Source organism: Oculina patagonica, chromosome 1 (assembly GCF_052425735.1).
Source record: "Oculina patagonica isolate OP01 chromosome 1, crgOcupat, whole genome shotgun sequence".
Lineage (NCBI taxonomy): Eukaryota > Metazoa > Cnidaria > Anthozoa > Scleractinia > Oculinidae > Oculina > Oculina patagonica.
The window spans coordinates 48304122-48324135 of NC_135758.1; the positions used below are offsets into that span (position 1 = coordinate 48304122).

General features: G+C 38.4%; 2 protein-coding genes across 2 annotated transcripts; one reads left to right on the forward strand and one right to left on the reverse strand.

Moving 5' to 3' along the window:
- Positions 1-434: 434 nt before the first annotated feature.
- On the reverse strand, positions 435-13202 carry LOC144635440 (flotillin-1-like). Its single transcript, XM_078494552.1, has 15 exons — positions 13065-13202; positions 12809-12884; positions 10542-10632; positions 10244-10345; positions 9752-9793; positions 7308-7352; positions 7021-7095; positions 6727-6822; positions 6201-6320; positions 5687-5806; positions 5491-5585; positions 5277-5322; positions 3061-3198; positions 2258-2422; positions 435-1894 (listed from the first exon to the last, which is right to left on the reverse strand). Exons 1-15 carry the CDS (start codon positions 13111-13113, stop codon positions 1868-1870), a joined length of 1287 nt encoding a protein of 428 aa, XP_078350678.1. The 5' UTR covers positions 13114-13202; the 3' UTR covers positions 435-1867.
- Positions 13203-15806: 2604 nt separating this feature from the next.
- LOC144635451 (small ribosomal subunit protein uS7) lies at positions 15807-19549 on the forward strand. The gene is made up of 5 exons (XM_078494560.1): positions 15807-15965; positions 16323-16409; positions 17530-17652; positions 17968-18195; positions 19433-19549. The coding sequence occupies exons 1-5, from the start codon at positions 15843-15845 to the stop codon at positions 19499-19501; spliced, it is 630 nt and encodes a 209-aa protein (XP_078350686.1). The 5' UTR covers positions 15807-15842; the 3' UTR covers positions 19502-19549.
- The last annotated feature ends 465 nt before the right edge of the window (positions 19550-20014 follow it).

A 20014-nucleotide genomic window follows, 5' to 3' on the forward strand; every position in this document is an offset into this window, starting at 1 on the left:
ACGAACTTGCATTTTAATTAGGCGAGCATTTTTCAGTTCGTCCGATAATCCGTCTGTGTATAAATACGGGCAAACAGACGGATTATCGCTCCAGACGAGCTATCTTCATAATTCGTCTGCCAAGACGACAACCCAATTATGAAGATAAGTGGTCTGGACCGATAGTCCGTCTGTTTGCCCGTATTTATACACAGACGGATTATCGGACGAACTGAAAAATGCTCGCCTAATTAAAATGCAAGTTCGTCCAGACGGATCATCCGTCTCTAGTATAAATCGGGCTTTTCTGTCCTAGGTAACAATTACCTAACTGCTCGGGTTTACATCTGGAAAAGTCAAGTTATTAGAGGGATATTTCACGGTATGCCATTCAGTAACGAGCATCACATTTGCTGATAATTTACTTCTGGAGTCCGTAAAAATTACTCAGATGACAAGTTTGGTATTTATTTTATTACAAGACAGACAATACATCTGGGCGTTTGTAATAACTGTTTGCACTTTACACCACAGCCTATCCTACTGATAAGCCACTTCTAATATATTGCTAATATTAACATTTAATGTCTTGACATACACCACGCAGTATGTCAACAACCATGACAATTTATACAAATCGGTCCTTTGTTATCACTACAACGTCAAAAAATGCCACAGTCATGCAAGAGAATGATAAACGGCAGATAAACTGAAGGACTGTGCTAGTCTAATGACGTCATAGTGAAATGATACAAGACCAATCTGCAAACATTTCTTATTTTTGTAGTATTAAATAGGAAAATTGGACTTAACCCCGCCACCTGTGAAGAGAATTTCACTTTAGTGAACAACTCCCATAAAACTCTCATTAATTGCATGTGAAACTGTTTCTGACAGATAACCTTTCGTCATTTCTTGTCACTTTTTTATAACAAATTCAACAATACAGGTTGTGAGAATATAGGATCTCAATACTGGTATCTCACAATTCAAATTGACTAAGAACCAAATTCTCCAAAAAAAATAATAAAAAATGTATGACCAGCAGCTGGGAGAATTTTAATGCTGAACTAAAACCCAGACAAAGGAGAGTGACAGTAGTCAAGAGCTAAAACTCTTTTGCCCTTATTCTACCGGCAAATTTTAAATGTTTTTACTGCCTCTGCCTTCACTGTCAAATCTCGGCTACTCTTATCATATTTGAACTTGTTGAGATTTTTTGTGAGCCAACGAGTTTTTGCTCATATATTGCATGATTTTTGACAACTACTGTGAACTCTGGCCTTCATTTGATCATGCTTGATTAATGGTTGATGACAGTCCAACTCTGGTCAACTCTCATTCTCGCTCTGCTAAGACTTACGGTTTAAACTAAGAAGTGTAAATCATAAAGTACTAACTATTGTGCATTTGCGTTATATTACTGAAACATGATGGCTGCATCTGCGATGCTTGTGCATTTGTGTTATATTATTTGCGATCATTGCTGTGCAACACTGATAATATAAAATCAGTTATTTATTATAAACATCTACATGGATATGAATAATAAGGCTTATCTAAATCTTGACTGATCTTACGAACCGGCCACGGCTCCATGAATATAACAAACAAATGTTTGGTCACACTGGACATAAATGAAAAAACTACACATAAGCTGAGATAAGTGGTACAAAATGTCATCTCTTCTTTTGCGGTGTTCATAAGCCTACTGCTTGGTAAAAACTGTGCAAAAATGCTGCACATATAACATTGCTCTGTGGTTATACCATAATATTAATTTAACAACAAATACATAGCAAGAGTATTAAAATTTACTGCAAGTAAAAACGTCATTAATTTGTAAGATTCCAAATTGAGCATTGAATATTGTGTGGAGTCAGCTCGACTAGACTCTGTTACTCAGCTTCATTGCCTGTAAGAAATAAATTAAAACAATTCATTATTTTAAAGAATTGAAGACATTCCTATTACAGTGTTACTTTGCATTTAGGATGTGATAATGCTTGTATCAAACATTCATGAGGAAAGCAAAGGGGGTGTCATGATCCCGTTTCACGCCCAAATTTTAACCAAATTCACGTGTCATGTATACTTGAAACAGCAGAATTCACGAATGGTGTCTTTCCAGCTAATTTTCAAGCGTCAGACTAATTTTTGCCCTTTTTCACGTGTTACGCATAAACTCTTTGCCACCCTCTTTCATGTATCAACACCAACTACAAACCTCACAGAATACTGTTATCGAGAATTTCTTCTGAGTTCTTTTATTTCTTACCTTGCTGATGTCAATACCAGTCAGTGCCTCGACTGATTTCGGCAGATTGGCAACAATGTCCAGGATTTCACCAGTGATTTTACTGGCTCCGATGTCACACTTGCCATTGGACACCATCACAATCTTCTTACACTGAGACAGTGGTGCTGCAACTTCAGCTGCAATCTAAAAATTCAAAAGTGTAAGTGTGATTTGTGTGTCACCACCACTGATTTAAAGTCATCGATTTCTATCTTCTGTTAACCCTACGCTTTCTTTCTAGAATCAAAAATACAGGTCATGTCTGTTGGAAAAATTACTAACTTGACAACTTAGTAACACAGCAGGAAAACTACAGAACTTAAAACTGTCTTAGGTATTTTTGTGTCATTTAATTCTTTTTTGTTGAACGCAAATTTAAATGGTTACTCCCAGCCAACAAATTAAAAAAAAAAAAAACCTTCTAAGGACTTGCACAGATGTCAAGTTGTCCCAACGACTTCTAAATGAGATACTAACCAAATATCTTGATCACACTAACTTTGCCCTTTATGTAAGAAAAAAAAAACATTGTACAGTGTAATAACTGCATACAATGTCACTTCTGCATTCAGAATTTTCAAATTCCCCTGGTTGCTGCACAACACAACTTAGCCAATTTAGGCAAGCTTCCACAAACTTGAGATTATCTACTGTATGCCACAACCAAGTGAACCTAGGATAAACTACAGAGCTACAGTTACCACTAAGAGGATTAAGTAAGTTAGTAGACTGTAGAGCATTTTTGAGAAGCATAAGGTGGAATTTGTATTTTCAGCATGTACCTTTGGCATGGTTGCCAGCACCATATCCACCACAGCTGCCTCTCTGTATTCCTTCCAAGCATCAGCTTTCTTGGCCATCTGCTCAGCTTCAGCTGCGGCTTTAGCTTCAATGGCAAAAGCTTCAGCTTCACCCTTCACCTGTTGATGGTCGCTTGGTAAGTAAGAGTGATCTGCACTAAAACACTTGTAACTGAACAGACGAGGAGAGGGACTACGATTTAAAAAAATGTGGCTGTTCTTTTTTTTTAAGGTGGCTCGTACCAGGTTTTAGGTTTTTGACTGTGCGATCTTTGGAAGAAAATGGCCAAAAATCAATAAAAGATCGTAACAAAATTTTTGTATGATTAAATTACCCATTGATTGTTGATGCAAAATACAAATTATAACGTCATCAGTGGTTACCATGGCAATGATAGCCAATGATTATTAGGACCCTTTTTCAGCTTCCGGTGCTTATATCTTGAAAACTAACTCGATGACCCCCATTTTTTTTCTTGTGATAACTTTTGGCAGCTGAAGAGGAAACTGTATAATACCGGTAATTTAAAAAAATTCTACGAAGCCGATTTTTTGCAAGTGCAAGAAACGGCAATTTGTAAGTAATTAAAAATTCCTTTCGTAGAATTTTTTTAGATTTTTTCTAACATTTCTTTACCATAGGGCAAAAAAAATAGGGGTTATCGGGTTAGTTTTCTTGCTAAAGCCTTCACGAATTCAATCATTCCCACGCACGTTTCCGTGCACTTCAAAATTTGATTTTATATGTTTGGCATTTACTCATTTGTATTTACTCATGCTCAGTTCTGACTATCGCTGATCTTTGCGGGCACATACACACGCAACACGCGTGGACTTCCCCTCGCTTTGTCTGCGAAACTTTTAGGCTCAGAATTTCATGGGAATTAGCCAGTTTCAGTTGGCGCCAGTTGTGCCTCTTAGGTCTTACTTTTAAGTATTTCTTTGTCTGAATAATCATGTGTTTGACAGCGAACTCAAATAAGCTAAAACGAAAAAAGTGGAATTGACTCACGATCTCCGACAAGATGGATCGTAGCACATGCGAATTATTTTGCTTTTGTAACTCGAGCAGTGAGATCTGAAAACATTTTGTCTGACAACCATTAAGTTTACTTAAAATGTTCTTGTTGAAACAACTTCAGTAGACTATGAGCAGTCACTAGGTTTTTTTTTCGAAGAGTACGTCGAGCTTGAAGCGAAAAAAATGTATGAAAAAAAGGGACTACCCGCAAAGTCACAGTTTGAATTATGCGTTGCTCTCACAACCCAAAAATATGATTGGCTAACGCTTTGAGCGTTGACAGCAAGATGTCAATACGTTGTCATATTGCAAAGCGATGGGAGCGGGAGCTTTTGAGCTTACGAAATCTCTTCTTGAGACTTACTTTGTCGCTATAAAATTGCATCTCCAAAGTACATTTTTAATTCAGTGTACAGTATGTGCAGCAAGACTGCCAAAGTACGGAGCTAAAATAATAGAGAAGAATTCAACCACATGTAGCTTTATTCCACAGAGATTCAAGGCTCATAAACAAGGCAATGGCTGTTTATAGCGCAAGCTTCGTTAATTACAAGCCGGGAATAAACAAATTTAAACAAACAGAAACGTTTTTAAAACTTACATCAAGCTGCCTTTACATTAAGTAGTCCATAGAGGTGAATCAGTGTTAAAAAAAAAACATTGCTGGAACTGTATAAATCGCACAGATAAAACTTTGCAGACGATTCATCGAAAAAGTTTTGAGTTTGATGCGTATGTGACAAACCCAACTAAGTGCAGCGGTGTCAACTGACAGTACGTCAAAATTCAGAAATATTATTGGACATGACAAATTAGATTTAAAAGCGAAGCCGAAAATCACTCGGCCGTGAAAGGTCAAACGCTGTGGCTTTGCGGGTAGTCCCTATTTTTTTCGCTTCTCGTCTCGCCCCACCTCCTCCCCCGCGAATTCATTTTTTTCGCCTAAATCTCGACATACTCTTCCAAAAAAAATTCTCTACAAGCTCGTAGTCTACAACTTCAGTTGAACGCGAATTTTTTTTTTTTAAATTGAAGAAAAGCAACCTCGTTTTTCGCCGCCATGTTTGTTTTCCTTTTTCTTGCGCGTGACTCATGGGTATGAAGCATGACGCGCGCGCTAGTCACCAGACTTCCCACGCAAGAAAAACTGGTACGAGCCACCTTAAATCATTCTAACCTTGATGGCTTCTGCATTGGCTTCAGCTTCCAGTATCACACGATTCCTGACAACAGACAAAACAAATTATTACATTCAGCAGCCACTGATGAAAGGTTCTTATTGTATTAGAATAGAAGTGATAAACTTTTTTTTAACATGAAAAATTCACGTCATTCAAGTTAAATGCTGCAAATCACCTAGTCATCATAACATAATTTAGTTACTGCCTTACCTGTTGGCCTCGGCAAGTTTTTCCATTTTATACTTGTCAGCTTCAGCAGGTTTCTTAATTTGAGCGTCAAGTTCACGGTCTTTACGTGAAATTTCCTGCAAAATGCACCAGACAATGACATGTAAATAGTGTTACATATTTACATTATGTTGGTATGTGCAAATGATTTTGTACAAAATGAGATTTTCAGAATTACCTGTTCCTGAACATTAATTTGCTGTGCTCTTTCCACGACCTTGATCTGCATTTCTTCTTCTTTGATTTTCTGTTTTGTTATGGAAGCCTGGAGTTCATAGGCCAACTCAGACTGGGCTTTCTGTATTGGTAAAAAAAATAAAAATTGTCAAATAAACATTGGAGGAGGGTCTCAAAATAACTATAGCAAGCAAAGTAACAATTCGACGTTTTTTGACTAATTACCACTCCAAAACAACAACAACAACCACCAAACAAAGATGTTGCAACTCAAATCTAAAGGTTAACCTAGTCCAGTTTTTCAAAATAATAGCAAATGTATTCACATGTTATGGCCAAATTGCATTTATAAAATTTTTTAATAAAAAGTAGCAAGACAAACCAAGAGTAAATATGCTACAGTCGCTTTCCAACTTCACAAAGATGCCCAGCGGAATTTGGTGAATGTGCAGCTTTTAGAGCATTGAAAAACTTTCATGTACTGTAATAAACAAACAACAAATAGCCCTACATACTTTGGTTTGAACTTCGATGTCATAGGCAGCCTTTTTCAACTCATAATCTCTCTTGGCTTTTGCAATTTCTGTGTCATTCTCATATTTGGCCCTCATACGAGCCTCTTCAGCTAAAGCTTCCTATAATGACATCAAATAACAATTATCTTTTAGTGTTAATATATCTGCTGCATGTATTGTGCTGTTATGATAATATTATTAACATGTTCTATGTAACATTTGACAGGGGGGGTGTATAACACTCACAACATTAGTTTATAGACATGAGAATCATTTCCTGCTCAGAATTATTTTGACTGATTGGCCTACTTATGAAAAATTTGACTCACATTTTTTGATTGTGCATCTTGCTCAAAGGGATTTATAACATTGAAACAATCAAGACCTACAAACATGTAACTTTGCTACATGTATGCTGGAATTATCATGATTGGAATATTTTATAATTTAAAATTTATGCACATGGCTTAAAAGTTACAAAATAATTTAGATAGGTATCTTAAAATATTTAATGTACATGGGTTACCTTAATCCCAGAATCCCTCTTAGCTTCAGCCTCACCAATCCTGGCATCTCTTTTGACTTGAGCAGTCCTGGCCATACCAAGGGCATGCAGGTATCCCTGTAACAAGTGCAGCAACATTATAACCACATAACTGCACATACTTTATTGTTAACACACAAAACTACAAATAAAATCAACACTGCCAGCCTCCGAGATCAAGTTATAATTTAATCTCTTAGTTAGAATAAAATTGTGCTTAACTTATTTTCTGTTTCTTATAAGCTGTTTATGGTATTTGTATAATGTATCACATACCTCTTCATCGCGTATGTCCTTTATTGTGTAACTTACAACACTAATTCCCATGTTGACCAAATCAGATGAAGCTACCTAAACAAGAGATTCAAAACAAAATTTTACAAAATAATTAATAATAATTATAATAAACAAAAAACAAACAAAAACCACATAGCAGATGCGATAGCACAAATGAAGGAAAAAACTGCCAACTGGTGACTGTCAAAATTTCACTATTAATAATTTTGACCATTTTTTTTTCTTTTTATACTCTACAAATGTATATACTGCACTCTTTACAGTACCTCAAACACACTTTTAGAGAACTTCTTTCGATCTTTGTAGATTTCCTGTTTTAAGACAAACATCAATGTAAGCTTATAACTTAACATGCATGTTCACAGATTGAACATGCACATGTAATTAAGAGCAACTATAAAATAAAACACTATAAACGAAAGAGCGACCTTCCCAAGAGTTTACGCATCGCTAGTTGCTCCCCAGGGGGACAACGAACAATAACGTCGATGTAGGTTATTAGAATTCTGGGAACCTTGCAAAAATCCATCATTCTCTGAAGAAGACCGCAGAAGGCGATCGAAAATTTAGATAATCTTGACAGCGACCAGCGGATTGCGTATTACGCGTGCGCGCCACGTTTATAAAAGACCAGCTACAAAGCGGAAGTTGAATATTTTGTTCTTCCACCAAGAACGATCAGAATGCGAAAAAAGGGTCAATCACAACAGATTGTCGAAGCACCGGAAGTTGAAAATCTGTTCTTCAAGAACGATTAGAATACGAAAAATGTGTCAATCTCAACAGTGTGTCACATAAGATCGAGGTTCTGTCACATGGAAGATTGGAAACATTACATTTTGCAGACGTTGTTTCGGCGTTGGTTTTGAGAAGATTTACTGTGATTGCATTACAGATAAACCACGGCAAAACGAATAATTCCAACAACGGTTGATCTCGAAAAATCCCTTACAACACTGACAACCTAGCGAGTTCACCGACCGAGAAAAATCGCGTCTCAATTATACCGCGTGTTCGATTAAATCATACATTCTGTGCGTGACGCGCTACGGTAAGGTAAGGTAAGGTAAGGTAAGGTAAAGTCTTTATTTAACGAGGGTAGCACTAAAATAGCATAAAAACACTAACAAACCAGTGGCCCTCAATAATTATTTACAATAAAATATAAAAATACTCAGAACAATACGAATATTAAAACTATGGATAAACTATGAAATATTACGAATAAAAATACAAGAAATACGAGATAAAATATTAAAAAGGTAAAAAGAGTAAAAGTGTAACTAAATTACAGAATAAAATGATTTAAAAACTGCTGTTCTTTAAAAATTCTCTTCCAAAGAGAGTTCCTAAAAGCTTTAATTGGAATAATTGTCTCTTGTCCAGTGATTTTATCGACACCGTCTGAGAAATTTTCGCGACCTGTTGGAATTATTGCCGTGAATTGAGGTGACTAATAAGTTATTTGTTCTTCCACCATGAACGGCTACAATGCAAAAGGATCCGAAATTGCGTCATTCAGTTAGGAAGTTGAGAATTTTTTTCCTTCACAAAGAACGATTAGAATGCAAAGAAATACTAAGTGTCAATCACAAAAGTTTGTCTAATGAGATCGACGCTTCTGTCACATGGAAGGTGAAGGTGACAGTGAAGGACCTTTAAGTGCATCTAGGCCCGCACTTTTTAACCTGTGGTTACCACCAGTAATAGGCGAACAGAAACCGGAAGTTGAAAATTTTGTTCTTCCACTAAGAACGATCGGAACGCGAAAAATGTGTCAATCACGATAGTTTGTGGTAACACTGGAAAAGAAAAATCTCTTCTTCGAGAACGATAAGAATGCGAAAAATGAGTCAATCTCTCAACAGTTTGTCACATAAGATCTACGCTTCTGTCACATGGAAGATTGCAAACATTACAATTTGTAGACGTTGTTTTATAGGTGCTGCTTTTGAGAATATTTGCTGTGATTATATCACAGATAAAACAACGGTAAAGCGAATGATTTCAGCAACGGTTATTCTCGAGGAATTCGTTATAACACTGGCAACATAGTGAGTTTATCAACCGAGGAAAATCACATCTCAATTCACACCACATGCTCGACTACACTTCACAATCTACTGTCAATTAAAAAACAACTCTGACTGGTTCGCGGCCAGTTCGCGACAATTATTAAAGCGTGTTGCGTTGCTCGGAATAATTGTCTTTAATTTTGTCCAGTGATTTTTCATTAATCGCGCCACGTTAACAAAAGGCAAGCACAACATAGCGAGTTTACCGACTGAGAAAAAACACATCTCAGTTCACAAAGAGTGCTCCATTACACTTCACAAAACTGTGTAATCAACAACATAGATTGGTTCGCTGCAATAGGAAATGATAAACATGCATTCCTTGCGTGACGCGTTACTCAAAATACCATTGTCTTTTGTCCATTTTATCATTTATTTATCGATACTGCCATCTAACATTATGCAATCTCATACCAGTCAGTGCCTTTCAGTTCTAAGTGCGTCAAGGCCCGCACTTTTTAACCTGTGGTTACCACTAGTTTTAGATCTGTTTTAAACCTTTTTATATTTTAAGCTATATATATCAAGTTTAACATTTTATAAAATTTATTTCGTGTTAAAAACAAAACATGTTCAATCCAGCATCAACACTATTATATGAAGCCCAAGGAAACTTTAAATGTAGTGTACATTACCTCTACTGTCATTGTACCCATGATTGCTCTTTGATGCCCTTCCTACAGAAATCAACAATAACAACATTAATCGTATCTAAAACAAAATTCTCGATTTGTCACGTAATCGGCGCAACATCACGTGGGTGTCCAATTACAGGTATCCAATTTGAGCAACTTCAAATTGGATACTTGCAATTGGACACCTACGACATCCTCTAATTTGTTATTGATACGATTAATTAGTAATTGGACCTTGTGTTGTTCAGTTCAGAGAGACTAATCGTGCTCGTAATTTCAAATCGTCTCTTGCGCTGCGAGTTCGGCCGATTTTGAAATTACTCGACCGATTACTCCCTGAATTGTACTCTACTCAGTCCAATTAGTATTACTTACTCCTGGGATCCGGTAAACTGCACAAAATAATGACTTAGTTACATAGGTTGCAGAGGTGTTGTCAAATTCATTTTTTGTATCCAAATTAACTACAATAAAATGTTGGCCAAATCTTACCAGTGTTTCCAAGGCAACAGCACTGACTTCTGCTTGGCTTTTGCCCAAAAACTGTTGACAAGCTGCATACAACATTTCCTGATTCTGGCCTTGAATCTTCACCTGCAAAATTCAAAACTCAATTTTAAAACAAAACAAAAAATTTTCAGATGACAGCATGACTGAATAAAACTATTATATTAACCACTTCATGTTTTCAACACTTGCAGATAAAAGGTATTTCTAGGTTTCTGATTAGTTGCTAATCTCTCCTGCCTGGGCTTTTAGAGACCTTTTCTGTTTTTTTTTTTTAACTTACTTGAGCTATTCCAGTCACAGAGATTGGTACTCCATGTCGAGTGTAAACACGTGGGGATTCCACATTCAAGGTCATCGTGTTAAGCGATATCCTACAAACAAACCATTAAAACATTGCTACAACAGAGATATTAATTCTATTTATTATTCTCAATTGTATACAAAATGATACTGCTTACATAAACTTATACAAAACAACTACACATCCAATCAGAGGGTTTGTTATATTAATTTTATTAAAATATTGTAAGTCCAAATTATAACATAGTTAAAGGGGGATTCTCACAGGTTTCTTTCTCATAGAAAAAGCTATTCTTTTATCAAAGTGTAAAGAATAGATATAATGTATTAACAGTTAGCAGCAGACATTCTATTTTTGTTCAAATTAAAAATGTTGTTGTAAAACTTCTATTTCAACGTCTTTATAATCTAATTAACAACAAATTCGCTCTCATATTTACAAATAAAGACAACACAACACTGGCAGTAAATGGGACTATGGACACTGGGTGCTCCCTGGGATAGCAACAAGCGAGGGTGGTAGAGACACACCCTGAGAAGTGTAATTGGATGGTTAGCGAACAGCACCCTGCCAACTAAGTGGGTCGGTTAGCGGACACAAACCCCAAAGCACAAACTTGGGCGGTTAGCGGACACACCCAGATAAAGTGAATGGCAACAGCAACCCTTGGGCGGTTCGCGGGCACGCCCAGTGAAAGAATGGGGTGGTTAGCAAACTCACCCAGAGAATGAAGCCCCCCGACCCAGCTAGGTAGCTAAAGATAAGGTGGGCTTAGGGACCCACCCAACCTGCCACGGGCGATGGCTAAGTGGAAGGTGTGCACCCAGGCCAGTAGTCCAAGTTTATTGTAAAGAGAGGGTAGGGATGGGAAAAAGCAAACTTACGAGTAACAGTAGATAGCGTGTCTTGCGTGCTAGTAGAAACAAAGACTGGTATATAAAAGCACATGCACGCACGCATTGTTCACTTGAGACCTGATATGCTACGGATGGCCAAACTGATAATGGAATCAACGATTGACATAAGCACTAAGTGCTGATAGTGATACCCAGTTAATGGAGCTGATAGCATCCACTGTTTATATAGCAAGTTCGCCGGAATGTTTGTAATGCAATACATAGATTAAAATAACTCTGTAGCCAAGGCATATTTACTGAATAATGCTACGCTCTTGTAGTTAACTGTACTTTACGAGTAAAGTGTACATTAAGATCACAACAGATCTTTTTGCTCTCTTAATTAAGCAGAAAGAGTCCTTGCAAGCAGCTCAGGTTCTCTTTACGCCATTTCTCAAAAGCAAACTTACATGGTTATGATCATTATCAGAGTATGAAGTCAAAAAAGATATAGGCATGGGGCGCACTTGGAAAAGTTTTGCCAGAATTTGTTTACTTTGCGGTAAAAATCTGTCATTGGGGCACTTTGCCCAGTGCGACCCTAGGTTTTCCAATTGGCAAAAACTTTGCAAAAATGGCAAAAACATCAAAGAACCCGTAGTGCTTGGGTGGGGCAGGCAGATTTTTGAAAAATCACATCAAACAATAGGAATCAAAGAAATAACTGTCAATGCTTGTCAGTGAAACATAAAACACAATCACTATGAACAAGCGCAGTAATTTTCAGTCCCTCTCACTAGTGTGCCCCTACTTAGTTTGACTAAAAATTTTCCTTTTCGGTTGTGGTTTCAAAATTTTGCCCTTTTTTAGCTGGCAAAGATTAAAACTTTTCCCAGTGCCACCCATACCCATAGAAACAGAAACATTTCTTTAAAACAGAAAAACAAAATTCTGCTATTATCAAGCATGATTTATCTTTGGTAAACTTACTACATGCCAATCTATAAAATGCACTATTGCTTGAATTATTGTTTATTGAAAACGGACTCCAAATGAATGCTTCATGTAGCTGTAGGGTAATCCAAGATCACCCTATTGCATGTATAGCTGCATGAGCTTTATAGTTTTCCATTGACGTGTTTGAGGTGAGGTCAGTGTGATGATGTAAACAAACATATGTTCACACAATCACTAACGGAGTCACTAACTTCATAGAGTTTGACATAAACAGTACTAACTTCAACAGATGTAGGACCTGATCAGCATGTCATGAAATGCAAATTTTTATTCTATTTAAACCATACGTTCCATTTGATTTCATGAATGCACTAGCGATGACAAATATGCTGACAATACACTCTAACATGCATGCGTACAATATTTGACGGAATCAATTACACATTTCCTTACTTTTGCAACTTTTGTATCAAGGGCCACACAAATATACGGCCACCAGCAACTAAAGCTGATTTGCTATGACAGACTCCTGCAAAAAACGGAGAAAGAAATAACGGCACGACATTATTGAATGGTGTTTTCGTTTCACGATCAATGCGACCTTACGCACGAAACACCTGCGAAATACTCAATTCAATTCCATGCTTTTAACTTTACGGATTTTACTAAAAAAGCACAAACATTAAAATATATAACGTTAGGAAAATACCTGATACAACCATGGCCTCATTCGGTCCGCAAGTTTCGAAGAATACCATTTTGAAATTTCAGCAATTTGACTTCACAGCGAAAGTTCCTGGTTCGATCCTTGAGCACAAACAATATGGCGACAACATCACGTGACCTCACGGTGGCGACGCCTCCTTATTAGAGTCGATAATGAATCGATCAAATCAATAATTTATCGCTACCAGCCCTTACCACTTATTGGCCTTCGGGTCCACCCCGGCGTTTAACAACACGTGCCATACAAGCTGTAGTCCTTTCTGTTCGTTTATCTAAGGTAAGATGGCGGCCATTTTTGCTAGATCTCCATTTTCAACCATAGTACTATTCGCAAACACTTTCCTGCTGCAAGTTGAAGTGTTTCTAATGTTATTGAATATTTTTTTGTAACTTGAGAATCATAAAAACATTGAGTTAAGTGTTTCACGTTATTTTAATGAGCGATCAGTGAAATGAACTTTCACAAAAAACATTCGGCAGTCGAATTATTCATCTGATCTAGACACTGCTGACGATTAATTTATCTTATTAACCATAATATCATTCACTCCTGTTGTATGCCTGTTTAAGAGTCCTAAAACGTACTCTTACACTGAAATGGTTGTGACAACATTGCATCACAAATTAGTTGAGCTCTGCTGTGTTCATATCTTCCTCATTCTGTAAACTTTTGTGTCAGTTTTATCAATTGTGTTGTAGCTTCTTTTCAGTTTAAGGAAGTATGTGGGTGCCAGGCATGCCAATTATTATTGCGCTTCATTTTTGATTGACTTCAGCTAAATAATAAACTAGGAAAATATAGGAGCAAGGTGTTGTTCCAGAAAATATCCATACCCCTGTCACAGAATAATTTTTAGGTTGAATCCCCCACCCTGCTGGAAATTTCAGTTAAGCCCCAGACTTTCCTTTAAAAAATTTGGCTTTTGAGACCCCTAGGTAAAGGTAAAGTCTGTCTCCGAGCCATGAGGCCCGTACAGCCGGAGCTTATCCCGGTTTCCATAGCATTAAGCGACTAGGAGTATTGCTACTCCCCCTGGATGGGATGCTAGTCCATCGCAGGGTTACCCCCCAGCAGTAAATTCGCCGGTACCCATTTATACACCTGGGTGGAGAGAGGCACTGTGAGAGTAGAGTTTCTTGCCCAAGAACACAACGCAGCGCCCTGGCCAGGCCTCGAACCCGGGCCGTTCGACTCGGAGTCGAGCGCGCTAACCATTAGGCCACCACGCCTCCCACAGAGAGACCCCTACTTCCTGGAATTTCCAATGCCCTTTCATGGGGTGGGTATGGATATTTTCTAGAACTGCACAATTACAGAATGCAAGGCCACTTGTGAGGACTGTCTATCTGGTGGCTCGTTTGGCTTGGCAGTGGATGTAAAGAGCGAGATTGTGCGTTATTGTATTGTGCGCCAAGTCTTCAGTGTGTAGATTAAGTTGTTTGTTTGGCTTACTCAGCAGTGGGAGTATTTGGTGTGTAGTTTTGATGGCTCGTTTGGCTTGGCAGTGGGTGTAAAGAGCGAGATTGTGGGTTATTGTATTGTGCGCTAATCTTCAGTGTGTAGATTAAGTTGCTTGTTTGGCTTACTTAGTAGTGGGAGTATTTAGTGTGTAGTTTTGATGGCTCATTTGGCTTGGCAGTGGAAGTATCAGGTATTCGGTGTGTAGTTTTGGTGGCTTGTTAGCTCGGCAGTGGAAGTATCAGGTATTTGGTGTGTAGTTTTGATGGCTCATTTGGCTTGGCAGTGGAAGTATCAGGTATTTGGTGTGTAGTTTTGGTGGCTCATTTGGCTTGGCAGTGGAAGTATCAGGTATTCAGTGTGTAGTTTTGGTGGCTCGTTTGGCTTGGCAGTGGAAGTATCAGGTTTTCGGTGTGTAGTTTTGGTGGCTCGTTTGGCTTGGCAGTGGAAGTATGAGGTATTCGGTGTGTAGTTTTGGTGGCTCGTTTGGCTTGGCAGTGGAAGTATGAGGTATTCGGTGTGTAGTTTTGGTGGCTCATTTGTCTTGGCAGTGGAAGTATCAGGTATTCGGTGTGTAGTTTTGGTGGCTCGTTTGGCTTGGCAGTGGAAGTATGAGGTATTCGGTGTGTAGTTTTGGTGGCTCATTTGTCTTGGCAGTGGAAGTATCAGGTATTCGGTGTGTAGTTTTGGTGGCTCGTTTGGCTTGGCAGTGGAAGTATCAGGTATTCGGTGTGTAGTTTTGGTGGCTCATTTGGCTTGGCAGTGGAAGTATCAGGTATTTGGTGTGTAGTTTTGGTGGCTCGTTTGGCTTGGCAGTGGAAGTATCAGGTTTTCGGTGTGTAGTTTTGGTGGCTCGTTTGGCTTGGCAGTGGAAGTATGAGGTATTCGGTGTGTAGTTTTGGTGGCTCGCTTGGCTTGGCAGTGGAAGTATCAGGTATTCGGTGTGTAGTTTTGATGGCTCGTTTGGCTTGGCAGGGTTTACCCAGCCAATGGATCCAAACAACCCACCAGATATATCCGTCTTCAAAAGTGGCCATGTATTCTGCAGTTATGCCCAATTTTATGGGTACCTGATCCTATAGGAACAACCAATAGCTTATCAACCTAAGCCCACATTCACGTAAAAAATCCTTTGACTAAATTCATCCACACGAGGCTAAGCATGTTCATAGTATTTTTATTAAAGTTTGGGTGCCATTTATACAAAGAGTCTATCAACAATAATGTCATTAAAATGGCAGGTCATGCACTGTTGTAGAACACAGTCTAAGACAGATCTTTTCATTGCATGTTAGTGTCATCATGTCTGAGGACTGGGGAGCCGTTGATGATGCGCCTGTTGTCAGCGCACCTGAAGTTCAGGATATTAAACTGTTTGGCAAATGGAGTACAGATGATGTGCAAGTCAGCGACATCAGCTTGACTGTAAGTGTTCTAATCCATGACTGCTCAAATTTAAACAATATTAAATTTATTTACCCTAGTATCTCTACAGGATGACTGGTTACTTAACCTGCGTCATTAAAGTAATAAATGTCACATTTATCACTGTTGGTAATTGTATTTTATTTTAAATCTCGCAAACTGGTTTAAACCCTGAGGTCACCTTTCTTCAGCTGTTGGCTAGTTTTATGATATAACCTGTTTGAGTGCAAGTTTCCCAAAATGTAATAATCTAATAAGATCATCAATATTTAGTTAAGTGATTGATGGCTGTTTAAATTGATTTCTTTCCAGTTTGTTATTTTCAAACCACTGTTGTCAATCTCTTCCATTTTACAGGACTACATTGCCGTCAAGGAGAAGTATGCCACCTATCTCCCTCACACTGCTGGACGTTATGCGTCAAAGAGGTTTAGGAAGGCACAGGTAAGCACTGCTAGCAAGTATCTGCTTTGCAGATTATTGGCCATTAGTATATACTCTTGAAAACAGTGGATAGCGTTTTTGGCGTGTGCTGATTGGCTACTCAAACTCCAAATATACTTTGCTATTCACCTCCGGGCAACTCGCTTGCGAAAACTGTACTCGTCAACGTAATAGACTAGTCAAAAGTACCCTTTCGGGCTATATTATGTCACTGTTTGAGTATATACTGAAACAACTATTCACCTCAGTGTGGGTGGCTAGTGGTGGATATTTACCTCGCCGCTTCGCAGCTTGGTAAATATCCCCCATTAGCCACCTGCACATCGGTAAATAGTTGTAATTATCAAGTTGAATTTAAAGTTGAAAGCTGGACCACCAGGATTGTCATTGCTATACATGTATGTTAAATTATGTTTTAAACCAGTTAGATTTTGCCTTTTCCTTGTTTCATAGTCACTATTTCATGTAAAGGTTTCAACAAAATTTGAAAGAGGAAGCTGGTTTGAGTAAAGTCACTGACTGCTTGAAAGAATCTTTCTTTGCTTACTTCAGTTTAGGGAAAAGGTAGCAAACTTGTTTGAGCGAAGTACATTTTGAATCCCAATAACTCGAACCTCCTGCTAAATCAAACCCTTTCCAATTTCCCTTCAGGTTATTTTCTTACTACCAGGTAATTTTACCCTTGATAACTCAAACCCCTGATGTATAAGTCAACCCTTTTATGATTTCCCTTGAAGGTTTGAGTTATCAGGATTCAACTACATGTACACTCAACGTGTTTTGTTCAGCAAAGTAGCCAATGCTACAATGTTGGTCTCTGGAGCTTACTGAAAGCACTGCATATATAATTTAATTTTCGTGCTGTCAAGAAAATCTTCCTGCCTTCCTGTAAGCATCCATTTGGGTATCTCCTTGCAGTCAATTTAGTTACTGGAAGTAAAACCATTTAGCAGCAACCTATCTATAGTATAACCTGCCGCAAGCTTATGTGGCTTGACAAAATGGGTGAGCAGTAGTGAGCCTGTGATCATTATTACTATTGACAGTATGGTGAATCTTGTCACTATTTTTGTATGTACAGCTGTAATTGTCTTTTGACCTTGCATACTGTTCTTGTTAGTGCCCCATTGTTGAGCGACTGGCTAACTCCATGATGATGCATGGACGTAACAATGGCAAGAAACTGATGACTGTCAGAATTGTCAAGCATGCATTTGAGATCATTCATCTCCTAACAGGAGAGGTAAGGGAACCCTCATCTGTGCCATTTTGCATCCTGAAGTAAGTTGTGGGTCACAAGTGTTTGATGAAGACCCTTAACACATTTTATACTTTTTTCTTCCCAAGTATAACATATCCTAGCCTGCATAGCAGGCGCCCTTGTTTCGAGTGCGCGTATGGGAAATGCGATAGGCTCAAGGGGGCCATGAGAGGTTCAACGTGTGGCGTCTCGTGATCGCGCTCTCTTTTACATGTGCTAAAATAACTACACAGGCGCCTGCTACGCAGGCTAAACATATCCTCACTTAGATTTGATTGGTGTTTCTTTTGCCCTCAGAATCCTCTCCAGGTGTTAGTTAATGCCATCATCAACAGTGGGCCACGTGAGGACTCTACTCGTATTGGGCGTGCCGGTACTGTGCGACGTCAAGCTGTGGATGTGTCCCCCCTGAGGCGTGTCAATCAAGCCATGTGGCTGCTGTGTACTGGAGCTCGTGAGTCAGCCTTCAGAAACATCAAGTCTATTGCTGAGTGCCTTGCTGATGAGCTGATCAATGCTGCCAAGGTCTGTATTACATAACATGCATATCTTATACATAACTACACCCAAAACATCATGAAAATACAGGGATCCATATTCGTTTTTTCTCCAAGTCGTCAGCCAGGCGAGTATGCAAGATGACATACTTGCCCTAGCAAAATTTTACTTGCCCGTTCAAAAGTGAAGAATGGCGACCGTACAACAAGTTAATGAAAAGTTGACTTTTTTTGTTATTATGACATGTATGTAACACTGTGTATACATGAAATCTACAAGACAACGAATCTGTTATAATAAAGTTTGATTCACAAGTATTTGTTAATGAGACTCTTTACTTGTCTACCTTGGCTGCCGGCTTACAAATTTCACAAAACATCACACCCCCAAGCGGCTTGTGATGTTGGCGGAAGCGTATGATGCAGGCACAAATTAATGAAAGCCAGGGCCTCTTCGACTGCCACAACGGAAGAAAAGAACGCTTTTGCTCTTCTTATTCATATTTGGTTTGTTTTTCTGAAGTGTTAACATTGCTTTTTCTTCTTTGCTGGCGGTGCCACACCAAGATATCGGCAAATTTTGATCAAAACATCAGCTGATGCGATCGCCTCGGATCGCCTCGTGTTTTGGCGGATGCAGCTGCAGTACAAAATATCAGCGGTTGACAGCTTGAAAATTGAGCCTGCAATGACTTCATTGATGGAAAATACCGCATCAGCCAAGATGGCGGCCAAAATTATGATTTTATCACGACAGAAAGTTGCAAATTATTTTCTGTTTTCGAAAAGTTATGAACGGATGACAAGTGATCAGAACGCAAGTAACTCATAAGAAAACTTAATAATTGTTTTTTTTTTTTCATTAAGTCAAACTTAAGTCGTCCAGCGGACGAGTTTATGTAATCGTTTGGTCGTCCATACGACTTTTTAGTCGTCTCGGACGACCGGACGACCGTGAATATGGATCCCTGAAAATATGATAGACTAGACTTTCTCAAAGCCTGTTTCCGTTAGTCGGTGTGTCGCTTGCTATTGGAACTTGGTCGCTCATTTATCGCGACTTTGTCGCTCAAAATAATCGATTTGTGGCAAGTCTAGTGATAGACATAAATTATTCAGTTTATTAGTGTAACATTACCTCATTGTGAACTTTTACAGTCACTGTTTCAATTGTCAGTCTTTTCACCTTAGCTTTAACAAAAGCCTGACAAATTATGAAAAAAATATCTATTATTTTGTTAATCTGTTGTTTTTTTATTTCTTAGGGTTCATCAAACTCCTATGCTATCAAGAAGAAAGATGAGTTGGAACGTGTTGCCAAATCCAACCGTTAAATTAAACATGACAGAACAACATAATAAATTTTGTTTCTGAATGATAAATTGTGTCTTGTCTTTATTGGAGGTGAAGTAATGTTTAGATCCTTTTCCAAAGCATTTTTGATTATTATCAGCCTAATTTTCAATTTTTGTTGATACTGCATGTCAACGATGAAAGCTTCCATTCATTGCTATGGAGAATTTTAGCAAATTTAGTCTGGGGAACCGTAACTGGTTTATTAGAACGATGTATGAGTGTACTGTAATAAACAGAGGTCAAGGGCTGAAAGCACATCAAAGTTTTGTTTAGACAAGTTTATCACAGTACATAAAAAGAAGATGCAAACCCTCGTCAGCAGGAAAAAGAAACAAGTCGTAAATTAACTACATCAAGTATGGTTTATACCACAAACTACACCCTTAGCTCTATGGATAATATCGCAAGAACATTGGTGTATGGCTAGAGTATGATGCTTTGAGCGCCGAATAAATCTTTTATCCACCTCTTAAGATCGGCCCACATGCGGG